The sequence below is a fragment of the Lissotriton helveticus genome, chromosome 8, assembly GCF_964261635.1.
Source record: "Lissotriton helveticus chromosome 8, aLisHel1.1, whole genome shotgun sequence".
NCBI classification, from domain to species: Eukaryota; Metazoa; Chordata; class Amphibia; order Caudata; family Salamandridae; genus Lissotriton; species Lissotriton helveticus.
This window is the reverse complement of record NC_136069.1, coordinates 253985123-253999613: the sequence shown is the minus strand read 5'-3', so window position 1 is coordinate 253999613 and position 14491 is coordinate 253985123. Positions and strand designations below refer to the sequence as shown.

Below are 14491 nucleotides of genomic sequence, written 5' to 3'. Positions count from 1 at the left end.
CTTCAGGCTTCTTCACTTTTTACCACTTTTCTACTCTTCTCCGCTAGCTATACTCACTTTGTGACTCTTAAATAATTTATATTCAATATTTTTGCATCATTTTCAAAACATTGCTATTTGCTTCGTTTCACTCACTGCCCATCTCCTTATACATCTATCCTCCAATTTTTCTTTTCCTCCTTTTTGTCTTCACTATGTCACTCTCACTTAGGGGCATATTTACAATAAAGTGGTGTGTCGTTAAGCCAAGAAGGCAAAAGACACGTTTCCTCACTTTAGAAACGCAGGGCTGCACAATAATTAATAGAATATGGTGCAGCCCTGCATTTCTCCATGCACTGGTGCTAACTTTAGCGACCTAGCACCAACGCAGGCAACCTTGCTCCATAATGCAGGGGTACCTGTGTTGAGGGGAAGATTGTTTATGTGCAGGAAGGTCCCCCTTCATGCACATAAACAATCTTGTAATGCAGTTTTGTAACTTCTATGTATGTTGCTTAATGCAGCACACATAAAAGTTGCAAAACAGCATTTTTTTCAAAATAAATGTTTGTGTGCAGGAAGGAGGACCTTCCTGCACATAAGCAATCATAGGCAATTTTCTATTTCTTTTGTGTGCTGCACAACGCAGCACACATGGAAACAGCAAAAACGAGGAGAAATAAAGCATTTCGCCTTAGTTTGCCTGTTTAAGACCAGGTTTTCTCTGGCCTTAATTTTGGCGCTGCCTCCTGTTTATGCTGCCCCTGTAAATATGAGGCAGCATCACAATCAATGAGTGTTGTGGTGGAACGCCCAGAGCAACACCCATTGCCCTCCCCTTTCACGCTAAAAACAGCATGAAAGGGTGCCTTATTTACAAAGCATTATTAAGTCACGTTAAGTGGCTTAAAACTGCCTTGTAAATAAGGTGCAGGCCCCTATCACCATCACAACATCACTAACAGTGACATTGTGATGGCGATAGGGGTTTGTAAACATGTCCCTCAGTCCTTGAATCTTCTCTCCAATCTTCCTCCTTACATTTGTCTTTCTCCTATCCACTCATCTTTTCACCAGGAGCTTAACATGTATCTCTTTCCCTCTCTTTTTCACTTCTTTGATTTTGTATTCATCTTGTGTCTTCTTGAGGCTAAAAGTGCTTCCTAAAAGTACAGTAGTTTTGGCTCATTTGTACACCATTTAAGAAATGTCAATTATTGACAATATCAGCCTAGCACGGCAAAATAAATTTCAAGTGAGTATTATTATTAATAATGCATTTGATAAGAGTACCCCAGCTTATATTATTCACAATAGAAAGTGAAACAATCAGACCTGAAGTATAGACCAATTTATCATTCAGGATATTTTCCAATGATTCAGGACGTTCATGGTGGTGAATGCCATAGTGTGAAATGCAGTGTTTTCTGGATAGGTGGGTCTTCAGCTTATCTCTGATTGGCAGAAGGGCTGGGGTAATTCGGATGCTAATGGGTAAGCATATTTACCAGCTAATGTGATAAAACAAAGGTCCATGTACTTGTGGGAGTTTAGAATATAAATGAGTGTATAATGAGTGTTGAAGATTTTGTGATAGGAAAGTAGGATTGCATATCAGTAAACACAATTTCTTTATGTGCAAAAGTGATTTCACTCCTTTGGTTAAAACTGAGACGAACCTTTGGGCACACAACTAAGTTGATTGTTTTCGTAGTGTCTCTTATATTGCTAGTTACTACCAAAAGCTAACCAATAATTCAAAAGATGGCTTTGGGAAAGTGGATTACTTGTTGGGGGTGAATAGTAGCCAACCCCCACAATTACGTCACTAGTCTTGTTAGGCTCAGTAAAAGTTGAGAAATTAAATTCAAAATTTAGAAGTACCAAACAGTTGAAAGCACAATAAAAATCGGTTTCCAATGTATATAAATAGCAAAAAATTCAATTAACCAAATTACACCATACTTTCAATATTCATATCACCAGTTGCTCATATGGGATTTTTGTCATGTTGGTGTCATTTTGTTTATTCAATTATTCTTTCAGTAGAGCACAGACCTTGGACTAACCAAGTCAATGCAAATGGCCTTTCACAGGTCTTCTGCTTAGATGACCGGAACTGCCAAGGAACTTGCTGAGTTGCTTTGTTTGCACAATCACCCCCATTTGGACTGATGCTGCTGGTTTCTTTATTCTGTGCAATAGGAATCTACAAGCCAGGCCCCAGTGCTAGTGCTCTGACCCCTTAAGCATAAAAAATGTGCTATACTCCCAATCAGCATATTTAACTTACCTATAACTCCCTAGTGTATGGTACAAAGAGTACCCAGGGCCTGTAAGTTAAAGGTCGCTGGGGCACTGCAGCACTCTTTTTGCCACCCACTACAGTGGCAGTGCAGCCCTCACTGTAGACCTGCCACTGTAGCCTGTCTTTGCAATTTCGAAACTGCAAATTCAACCTGTCAAAATAACCCCTTTTGACAGACATAAACCCTGCTCTGAGTGAGAACAAACTGAATCATTGGCTCCACGCCAAAATACCATTGTTGGACTGACTTGGCAGGGTTGTCCCAGACCTCCGGAGGTCTTTGGAGCCAAAAAGTTTCTAAGTTTGAGGTTTTCCAGGATGTTGGGAGGAGTACACTTTGAGACAGCTAAGGGTCTCAGGACATTTTACCTTTGAGCACATTTTTTCATCGTTCTCTTCCTCCTTCTTTCCCAGTTGTGTGTTTTTCTCTGTCTTGCTCACGGTCAATATCTGATGAAGAAAAACAAATGTCTGTCCCCAACAATTTGTGCCAGTGGACCCCCCCAGCAACCACTGGCTCAAATGAATTACTGCCTGTATATTTTGTTCTTGACAGATATGCTGTCCCCAGTATCATTGTCATGAACACACAACTGGGTCAGTCCAGGTCTCAGGGAGAACAGTTGAACAGACTGCCCCAACAATTGGTGACAGTCTCTCTGCTGTTGTGATGTCAATGGAAGAGAGAGCACTAGTCCCTCCACTGAATCATTACTGGCTTTGTTGAATAGATGGACTGAGGGAGGCTCACTGTCCTCTTGCTCCACCCCATCCGTGACCATGAGCATGGCCATGTCTGCCCTATGAAAGTGGGGCTTCAGACTGTTGACATAGATCTGCCTGTGGGGGTGTCTGAGAATACCAAGGCCCAGCAGGTAGGTGACTTCAACCATCTTCTCCAGTACCATATAGGATCTAGTCCATTTGTCCTGGTGGGCCCTGGGAGCTACAGGCCAGAAACACTCTCAACCTTTCAAGGCACACTCACATCACACCACTGGCTCCTCATTTATAAATGAGCACAGTTAAAACATCTCACTTGCACTTTTAAAGCACTATATTAGGCTGGCCGAGCACACCGCAATAATTGCATCTGCTTTCATAAACCTTCTAGACACCTCTGCTCTTCCAGACACCACAAATCCCACATATCCAGAAAACCACATCTGGCAGTCAAGCCTTCTCCAACATCGCTTCTAAAAATGGAATGACCAGGAGCTACACATAAGATCCTCAGCCTCACTTCTTGAATGCCGCAAGAAGCTGAATACCTGACTTTTTGAGAAGCCCACTAGGCCCTAGGTGTTCTAAACTGGTATGGAATCCTTCTGTGGTGTTTTTTTCTGTCTAACCGTTTGAAGTGCTGAACAAACACTTTTCACTTTGCCTGGCAGCTCAGTGCCAAGTTACTCAAGGGGTGAGACAGGTTAATTTTGGGTTTGCTTGTAACTTTACCCTGAGAAGAATTGTGGTTGTTGCTTCAGAAGGGTTTCAGCCCCCTCAACCGGTAACCCAGTTTCTTACACCCTCCTTACCTAAATCCAACATGGTAGACCCTTCTTTCCCTGTACCGTGGTTCTGTGCCTACCCCATAGGTGTGGCCAGAGAACTTAGCAACCCCCTTCTCTGGTCACTCAAAACCTGCTATGGGGACAGCTCCTCTACTATTGGGATTGGTGACTGGCTGACCCAGGCCTCTTTCAAGTTAATTATGCTCCCAAGCACTGTTCTGATTGTCATACTGGCAGAGAATCAGAACATCTCTACAGAAACAAAGGCCTTCGTCTGAGCTCTGGGAGCAAGTTCACACAGCATCATGTGGCTATGCGGCTCCCATGTGACATATGGATGCTCGTGCAAATGGGCTTTTAGAGGCTTTAGGCCGATAAAGGTGCATTTATGAAAGTACCTTATGTAAAATATGTACAACAAATCCAACATTACCAGTGAATTGGCATTGTCCACAAATGAACTTTGCAGCTGTTTCCTAAGTTGAGATAGCAATATTAAGTTTTTATTATTATAGCATTATTTAGTTTGAATAGTATAAAGACATGTTTTACATTAAACATGTAAACATGTCCTACTTGTAAATACTATGCACTGTGCCCTAATTGGTCATTCAGGCGTACTTATGAGTGACTTAATTAATATTTAAAAATGTCAAAAATGGTTATTCTGACATGTTGAATTATATCTAAAAAGTGCATAGTCAGACTACAGTGCATATACAGACTACAGTGGTATGCCTGCCGATGGGTTTTGTACTGTCACTCTAGCTGTGGCACAATGTGTGCTAAAGTTCAGTGGTAACATTACCTTGTTTATCCTGGGTACACTTTATACCATTTACTAGGAACTTATAGGTAAGTTATATATGCTAAATAGTTTTAGCCAAGTTTAACTTGTTTTATGAGTCAGATTACATGCACTGGTTAGCTGAGTGCCAATGCACAGAATAAAAAAACAGTAACATCAGAGGAAAAGATATATGGGGGTGATCATGCAAAAAGATGCATCTTTCTACAGAGTGCTTATCAAACCAAGCACATTCCAGTGGCACTACCACCAAAGTATTGCACAGAGAAAAGATTCAACTCCCAGTTAAATGGAGCAAGGTGATAGTAACCTGTTCACACCTATCTAATGAGGCCAGCTCTTCGCTTCCTCTCCTAGATGTCTTTATAAATCCTTTTGGATCTTGAACACAGTCAATTGGTCACTCAGGGCAATTTGCCCAGGGCAACTGGATTCCCCTACCATCCCAGCTAGTGAAATTTTATGATTCAAACTGTGAAAAAAGTACCAAACATTCCCTGGTTCAAAGCTCCAAATACTCAGATATTTGGGCAACCGTATATAGACTTTAAAAAGATGTATCTTATATCTGCCTACAGATATATTTGTATTAATTTTACTGCAAACAAACATATTTTTGAAAGTTGGAGCTACAACAAAGCTTCAACAAGGCGCGTAGACCATGCAAGACACCTAGGTTGTGTGGTCAATGCATCCTTGTCCACAACTACATAAATAAACAGAAAACACAGTTTCTATTCAGAGGAATGCATTTTTGAAAAGTGACTTAAACAGAATCTCTGTTTATATAGATGCTAAATTTTGGACCATAAAAAATTTGAAAGCAAGGCGACGCCCTACTAGAATTTCAAAGTTGGGATTTCCTGCTGAAATCGATCACATTGATGCTGCAGTTTATAATAATGGGACCAACAAAACATTGTTCTTTGAAGGAGAAAATATCTGGAGGTAAGAACATTCCATAAAAATGTAAAAGTATTAAATCCATACAGATCAGCATGTTTACATTATTTGTAGCATCACTGGATAACAAAACATGTTGTGATGTTTATGGATGTGTTTGCATATAAATTTCAGATGCAGAATGAGGCAAAACGTAAAATGTAACATGTCTTTTGCACACATATCTAATGTGCTGACTGGTGTTCCAGAAAGTCCGTCAGCATGCACACCACTGTTAGACCTGTCAGCCTTAGGGAGGTCTTCCCCCAAACGTTTTGCCTTCACCCTCCTGTTTCTCTGGATTTGTTTTTGCTGGCCTTAGGACTCAGTGCCATTTGCAAATGCTAACCAGTACTAAAGTGCATGTGCTCGCTCCCCAATGCCAGGTAAAATTGGGTTATACTGAGTAAAGTGGTATATCATATATCCAGGGCAAGGAAATGAAATGCTACTAGTGGGCGTGCAGCACTTATTGTGCAACCTACTTAAGTAGCCTCTCACAAATTGTCCCTGGTCTGCCATTGCAGCCTGTATGCGGTTTTCAACTGCCAATTTGACTTGGTAACCCTCTTGCCAAGCCTTAAACTGCCCTTTAATTACATATAAGCCACCTCTAATGTAGGCCCTGGTGAGTCCATAGGGCAGGGTCCTTTGTAACTGAACAGGGTGGACATGTACCTTTAAGCTTTGCATGTCCTGGCAGAAAAAAACTCCTGTGAGGTCCTACCTCTCCCAGAGGATAACATTGAGTTACCGTGTTACATTTAATAAGTGCTAACTTTGGATTGGGAACAGGTAAGAAAGTCATAGTTGGTGTGTTAGAAATGGGGGTCTCTAGTTGGCAGAGGTAGGTATCACTGTCCAAAGAGGGACCCTTGCTTCTAGTCAGGGTAAGGAGGAAACCCTCTGAGATAACCCCCTGCGCACCCTCTAGGTAGCTTGACACGAGCAGTCACGGCTAATCAGAAGGCAATGTGTAAAGTATTTGTACCAACACTCACAGTAACACAGTGAAAACACCACAAACTGACTCCACAACAGTTTAGAAAAATAAAGGGATTTAATCTGTAGTGATTCAGCCGCATACAGTTGAGATGGGAAGTAGCTTTATTCTGTAACAGGTGCTGCGCAGCAGCTCAGCATACAACGCCTCCAAAAGCCCGTTCTAAATTACATTCTAAGTAGAACAAACAATGGAACACTAAGAAAGGATTCTGAAAAGACTAGAGTGAAACACTACATCATCCTCTCTTCTTCAATAACAGAAGAAAGAACAAAAACGAGAAAAACAAAAGAAAACATTGAATGTGTAGAAAACATTAGCGGTATTTAGCAGGAACAGAAAAAATTACATGTCTAGAAAACATTAGCGGTACCTAGCAGGAAATGAACGGAGACGACCACTCCTTCGAGGTCCTTCAAGGGGAGGAGAACAAGAAGCAGACAAATTATCAGTACCCACAGAATCAGAAGGCAATGAGGTTCTGCCATTGAAAGAAGAATCAAAGGCACAGCCCTCATTCTCGGTACTATCATTAACCCTGACTACTCTGGCAGTGTTCCACCAGTTCTTCATATTCACTCTCACGGCATTACCACAAACCTTATCAATGACAAAAGGTTCGGAGAATTTGGCATTGCCTTTGGTGGTGTGCACAGGCAACTTAATACGTATCTTGTCACCAACCAAGAACTGTTTAGCAATAACTTTCTTCCTGGAATCAAAATAAAGTTTCTGTTTGGACTGAGCATAAGAAACATTAGCTCTAATGACCTCATCCACATTCCCAAGGGAGTTTAACTTTACCCAACGTGACCTCCACCCAGGACAAACCCTAGAACAAGGTTTCCTCCCACGTAACAACTCAAAAGGAGACACTTTGGTAGAGGAATGGGGTGTGGTACGATAGAACCACAACATTGATCTGACCGCATTTGGTACATGACAACGTTGGGCAATAGCTCATTGAACACAATTATTCAGAACTCTGTTCATGCGCTCGACTAAACCATTCGCTTGAGGGTGATAAAGGGCACTCCTCAAATGATTGATTCCACTCTGGCATAAGAAAGAGTTAAACTCTTGACTGATAAATTGAACTCCATTATCGCTCACAATTGTGGAAGGAAACCCCTCACGTAAGAAAAGGTATTTTAAAAAGTCAATCACATTCTTAGAATTGGGTTCCCCAACAAAACGAACTTCTGGCCATTTAGAATAATAGTCAATGGCTACTATGGCAAATCTTGAAGAGGAGGGAAGTAGATAGAAAGGGCCAACTAAATCAATACCTATCTTTTCCCAAGGTCTGTCAGGAAGGACAATGGGTTGTAAAGGAGGAGAACGTACTTTCAGACACTTCTCAGCACTCGAACAAACAACACACTCTTCGACAACAGTATAAATTTCCTGATCCATTTGAGGCCACCAGAAATGCTCTCTGACCCTCCTCTTCGTTAAAGTCTTGCCAAGATGAACTTCATGCGCACCCTTGACGATTCTGTTTCTGAGGTCACCAGGAGGGACAAGTCTGTCACCACGCATAAGTAAACCTCCTTCAATAGAGAGTTCATTTGAAACCTTCACAAAAGTTTGGAGAGAAACATGAACATTTTTCTCTCTGAGCCAACCCTCTTTCACACATCTTAGAACTTCATTAAGAAGAACATCATTAGATAAGTGCTCCCTCCATTCAGCTTCACTAATGGAAAACATATCATCCAAACCAACAGAAGCAACGAAACAATCCTCCTCATCGTAATCCTCCTCACAACCATCTTCACAGTCAACTTCAATGGGATTCCTTGAAAAATAATCAGCTCTTGTGTTTTTGCTGCCAGGGATATAAGTTACATCAAAGTCATACTGGAGTAGTTTGGTCGAAAGTCTAGCAATTCTTGGAGAATGGTATTTCACTCTAACACCAGAAAGAATAGAGACCAGAGGACTGTGATCAGTCCTTAATTGGAAATGTTTTCCCCAGATATATGGGTTAAATTTTCTTATCGCCCGCCAGCAGGCCAAAAGTTCTTTCTCAATCACAGCAAAATTTAACTCTGAACCACGAAGGACCCTAGAGGCATAACCCACTATGTTCTACACCACCTACTTCCTGAGTAAGAACAGCCCCTAAACCTAACCCACTGGCATCTACGGTAATGGTACACACAGCATTGGGATTGAAAGGCTTCAAAATCTTAGAGCTCACCAATTGTTCCTTAATCCAGGAAAACACTGCCTCACAGCGAACATCCCATAAAAAGGGAACTTCTCTTTTGAGCATGTTGGTACAAGGCTGTACCTTAGTAGCATAGTCTGGAATAAAACGGGCGTAAAACTCGCATAGTCCAATAAATGACTTCAACCCACTTTTATCCTTAGGTGGCAAACTATCTACTATAGCTTTCACTAACACAGGCCTAGGTTCCACACCATTTTCAGACAACACATGACCAAGATATTCCACCTTTCGTGCCCTGAAAACACACTTTTCTTTTTTTAAAACCACACCAGCATTGCACAATGCTTGCAACACTTTTCTCAAAATTTCATCATGTACATCACAGGTGACTCCGTGAATCAACACATCATCTTGGAAGACGACAACTCCATTGATACCTTTTAAAACATTAGACATGATCCTCTGGAAAACTGCTGCTGCAGAGGCCAACCCAAAGGGCATACGGCAGTACTGGAAAGAGCCCACAGGGGACACTAAGGCAGAGAAGTGTCTAGAAGCTGGATCTAAAACAACCTGGTGGTACGCAGATGCCAAATTTAGTTTGCTAAACCAATTAGACCCATCAATGAGTGACAACATATCAGGGATTTTGGGAAGAGGAAAAGAATCTACCCAGATGTTCTTATTCAGGCTGCGTAAATCAACACAAACGCGAAGCTCGCCATTTTTCTTTTAGGCGACCACCAAGGGAGAAAGCCAAAGGGAGGATTCAATGGGTTCTATGATCCCTTTACTGCAAAGGCCAATCAATTCCGTTTCCAGTTGTTCTCTCACACTAAACGGGACATTTCTCAACTTATGTTTAACGGGGATAGTATTGTCTTTTACACGAATGGTGTGTTTGAAACCCTTCACTTCTCCTAGCTTATTGTTAAAAACTGTGGGAAAATCTTCTACTAATTTGTTGACAAAAACATCATCTTGGACAACAGAGATGGGGTCTTTTGCGCTGACAGTGCCATCAGCTTGGACAACAGAAATGGGATCTTTAGTGCCAGGACGGAGAACCATCTTAAATAAACCCTGATGAAACCATCCAAGGATGTTCAATCCTTTGATGGAAACATAAACTTTACCAAAAATGTTCCTACCTCTAAACTCAAGAGAGTCTTCAAAATAACCTTTAAGTTTGATCCTCCTTCCTTCATAATTGACAGGAGATCTGTCGGGGGGGAAAAAGTTTACGGTCACCCCAAACTTCTTCAAAAAGTTCTTGAGTCAACATGGTTATCCTGGCGCCAGAGTCTACCAACAAACAAACTACTTTATCACCTATACCAATGTCGGTGTAAGGGTCAACACATTCACTTTCTGAATCATCCACACTACTCCCAACAACAGCAATCATATCCCTCAAATCATCTTGAATGCTAGAGGTGTCATGTTGGCTATAGTCAGAAACATAAGCAATAGAAGCAGAATTATTTGAATTGCTCCACTGTTTGTTAGACTGTATTTGAGACACATTTTGTTTAGTATTTTGGCAAACTTTAGCAAAATGACCCAACCTTCCACACAGTCTGCAGGTGACATTTCTAGCCGGGCACGGACGTCCAGATTTGAAATGTGGAAAATTCCCACATTTAAAACAAATGTTACTCTGTTTAAAAAACTTGTTACCTGTACGACCACCTGAATTTGTTTTAGTCTCCTGCACCTTCACAACATTAACAGTTTCATCTTTAGAAATAGGAGAAGAGAATTTTCCATCAAGTTCCTTAACGGAAAGTTTTGAAAATTCAATACTTTTAGCTACACGTACAGTTTCTTCAAGTGAGGGATTACTTAAAGAGAGTAACTTCTGTTGAATTCCTTTGTCGACACATTTACAAATGTATTGATCTCTGATCATCTGATCTCTAAAATTTTCAAATTCACATTCTGCACTATGTATTCTTAGCGCAGAAATGAAATCTTCAACTTTTTCTCCTTGTTTTTGTTTGCGTTTATAAAATTTGTGTCTGATAACAACCAAACTAGGTTTGATATCAAAACGTAATTCTAATAATTTGACTGTTTCTGTATAATCATCCAAATCCTCCTCTTCAGGAGGACGTACTAAAGGAGGTAAGTGTTTGAAAATTGAACGACCTTCAAACCCAAGCCTATTTAGTAAAAGGTACTTTTTTCTTTCTGCTCTGTATCTGGACGCACCTATAGCTCCTAGATATGTAGTAAAAGCATCAAACCATTTTTTCCAGACAATAGGTGGTTCGCCTGGAAGATCAAGAAAAGGAGGTGGAGGAGAAACTGCTTGTAAACTCATTTTTTTTTTTTTTTAACAGTAATGAACTACTAAAAGTCATAGGCGAAGTATCATAAATGAATAATGTATAAATAAATATTCACTATCACAACATTGGATGATACTATGTTAGGTAAGATAACATTTTAGACCTTAAAAAAACACTGATCTCGACATATATTAATAGACGTATCTGTGGAGGCAAGTTTAAAGTTTTAGTAAAGAAGAACAGTTGCAAGGTGTGCGTGTCACCGTGAATGAAAGAAAGTGAAACACGCTAATAATGAAGTTTTCTGATACCGTTTTCTTCAATGCGGCAATATGGTCCAATCTTTGTAATATCTTCGGTGAAAATGTTCGTTCTTCCGTGACGTACTGCCAACACTGAGTCTTCTTTCAAAGCGAAGATAACGCTGTTCTTCGATTCGAGTCGATCAAATATTTAAAATGGACACCTGTGTAACGTTGCGGTTCAATAGAAGAGGTGCGTTCCAATGACACTAAAATGGCGCTTACGTATGAAAAACGACGATGCGTTTCACAGACAAACGTTGCGTTCCATTCTTAGTGATACGTCGAATATTTAAGTAAGGCCTTCTTGTTTTAGTTTGTATGCTAATTTCGTACGTAATTCGTACGTCACACCAATCGGCACTGTGACCGCGATAAATAGCTGCTGCCGTTAAGTTTTAGTAAGTTCAATGAAACAGTACCTTATAACCTTGGCATTTCCGTAGTTTCGTAAATCCTCGTATGTTAAGGGGAACAGTCGGAGGGTTTCGATTACGATGTGTCCAAGGTGCAGGTTCCCGTTGATTCGGTTCTTCTTGAACAGCTTAATTATTGCATGGGTAGCATACACCTGTTGATAGATCGTCGCCACGTATTTTTGTAGTGATTCAGCCGCATACAGTTGAGATGGGAAGTAGCTTTATTCTGTAACAGGTGCTGCGCAGCAGCTCAGCAAACAACGCCTACAAAAGCCCGTTACATTCATTCAAAATACATTCTAAATTACATTCTAAGTAGAACAAACAATGGAACAATAAGAAAGGATTCTGAAAAGACTAGAGTGAAACACTACATAATCTAAACGAAACAATACCAAAACGATAAAAATCCAACATACACAGTTCAAGAATATGGTTGCAAAAGAGTTCTTAAGGTTGCGATAAAAATAATCCACAGTTGCGTGAAAAGTACACAGTTGCGTCACGTTTAGCCAACAGTACCTTTAGATGCGACAAAGTTCCAACAGCAGAAGCTGGTGCGGTGGACAACAAGCTATGCGTTGCTCCTGAGACCTTGGGGAGGCGATGCGACAACCCCGCTGCAGCAGCGGGCGTGTTGCGATGAATCCGGTCTGTATGGGGAGGAAGGCCACTTGTATGGACTCCGGTGCGTAGGTTCCATAGGAAGTTTGTGCTCGCAAAGGTACGATGCGTCGATCTCGTAGGGGCTGCGACGATCTCCGGGGCGACGATGCGCGATCCAGCGCGATCTCTTTCTCGCAGCTCCTCAAGGCAATGGCTCTGCGACAATGTTCGCAGCGACGTGATGCGGTCCGCAAGCAAGTGGTGCGGCGATCTCACCCAGCTGCGACAGGCTCTGCGACGACACTCGCAGCGATGTTAGTCTTCCCGCACCGGTCTGGTGCGTCCCGCAAACGAAAGATGCGACGGACGATCTCGGCCTTCGTAGCGGTGGGAATTTCCTCGCACTGTCGGGGATGCGCTCCACAGCGAGCGATGCGATAACATTTCTGTTGCAAAGTCTCTAAAGCTTGATTGCCAGCTTCCCAACACAGGTACAACTTCCAGAGGCACCACACATGGGTCACACACTCCAGGAAGGACAGAACTCTCTCAGTAGAGCTCAGGGGAAGCTGGGGGTGAAGTCCTTTTGTTCCTGGGACTTCAAAAAAAGGGAGCCAGCACTTCTCAGGCCCTTGGAGATTCCTTCAAGCAAGGGGACACTGCACAAAGAAAAGTCCTTCCCCTCTCCTTGGCAGCAATGCAACAGCAGGGCAATCCAGCAGAGCAACAGCTAGACAATCTTCCTTCTTCAGTTTCAGCTTTCTCCTTGGCAGAGGTTCCTTCTTAATTCCAGGATGATCTAATTTCCTGTTGTCAGGGGTCCTGTACTTATACCCCTAAAAGTCTTTGTTCTCTTTGTGCAAGTGGGCCCTGAGTCCGGTCTGAACTAGTTCTGGGTGTTCCTTGAGCACTTTGTTATACTGGCTTCTTCTTTCCTTTCAGAGTGAGGGGCAGGGTCATCAGCCGCCCAGCAGGAGGTGGAGCCAGCATTGTGGAAGGCAGGCACAGCCCTATTCAGGACCAAATCAGAATGTGGGCTATCCCTCAAGACACTCTTATATTACAATTAAACAGCATGAACCGTTCGGGTGTGTGTATAATAGTATCACTACCCCTTCCCTTTTTATATAGAGGCTCTGAGTTCATGTATAAATGTCAAACTTGGTCAAAGTACACACAAGGTCAATCATAAAATTGCCAAACAACCATCACCCTCACCACCAAAAAATTGTGGAGAAAGAGAGTGAGCTCCTGACAGTAGAACCGCCAATGGGGTTATCTGGCTAGTGATTACCAGTGTACCCACTTATCATCATCGGTAGCTCACTCTCAAGACAGTGGAAAGAAAAAAGACACAAACACAACGGGGAAAAGGACAAACACCATGTAATGGTCCTTTTGCTTCACCGCAGTCAAGCAATGTACTCAGTGTTCGTGAAACAGCGAATAACAAATTCCACTTGCTGTTATAGTGTGCACATTCACAAAAACCCCAGTGAGAACAGGAACATTTTTCCAAACTTAAAATTGCAGAACTCACTGGCCACTCATACTTTATTCTGGGCTGTGAGTACTGCAAATTAAAACAGACTCCCGCTGAACCACGTTTGATGTGAGTCTAGAACGTCAACATGTTTCGTTGGTAAATTTTTCGCAACTTCGTCAGGGCTTGCAGGGGTTTATCCACTTATCAATTCCACTTCTAAATTATAGTGACCTGTGATGGTTTTTAGAAAAATTTGACAAAATAGAAATCACAGTGTTAAAAGCCAGTATGTCCAAGACCTGATGAGTCAGTCGACATAATCAGGTCACGAACAAAAGTTAAAACAGTTACACGGTGTGGCACTTGGATCGTTTAGAGCATAATCACCTGGGGTTTGCATCTCTACTGCATACCTGCTACCTCTCTCAGGTGGACTTCCGTGTCAACAAGATCACGTGTCCTACTGGGAAACCGCCTCAGTCCAGGTTTCTGTAAAAATATATATGTAAATTCATAACAGGGGGAATGTTCTTGATACTCCACTACATAACCTACCCTCGGCGGTAGCTCCCTTATTCCATATATGATATCTCACAGAGTACAGGCTGCTTCTCATCTCCTTATACATAGCACTCCATGCTTACACCTTCG

At 41.8% G+C, this 14491-nt stretch overlaps 1 protein-coding gene across 1 annotated transcript in view; it reads left to right on the top strand.

Moving 5' to 3' along the window:
• LOC144771588 (matrix metalloproteinase-20-like) overlaps window positions 1-14491 on the top strand; it is a 142346-nt gene that overhangs the window by 80666 nt on the left and 47189 nt on the right. Inside the window, exon 8 of the mRNA XM_078655973.1 lies at window positions 5401-5557. Within this exon, the coding sequence (XP_078512099.1) occupies window positions 5401-5557 (157 nt within the window). The remainder of the gene's footprint in view (window positions 1-5400; window positions 5558-14491) is intronic.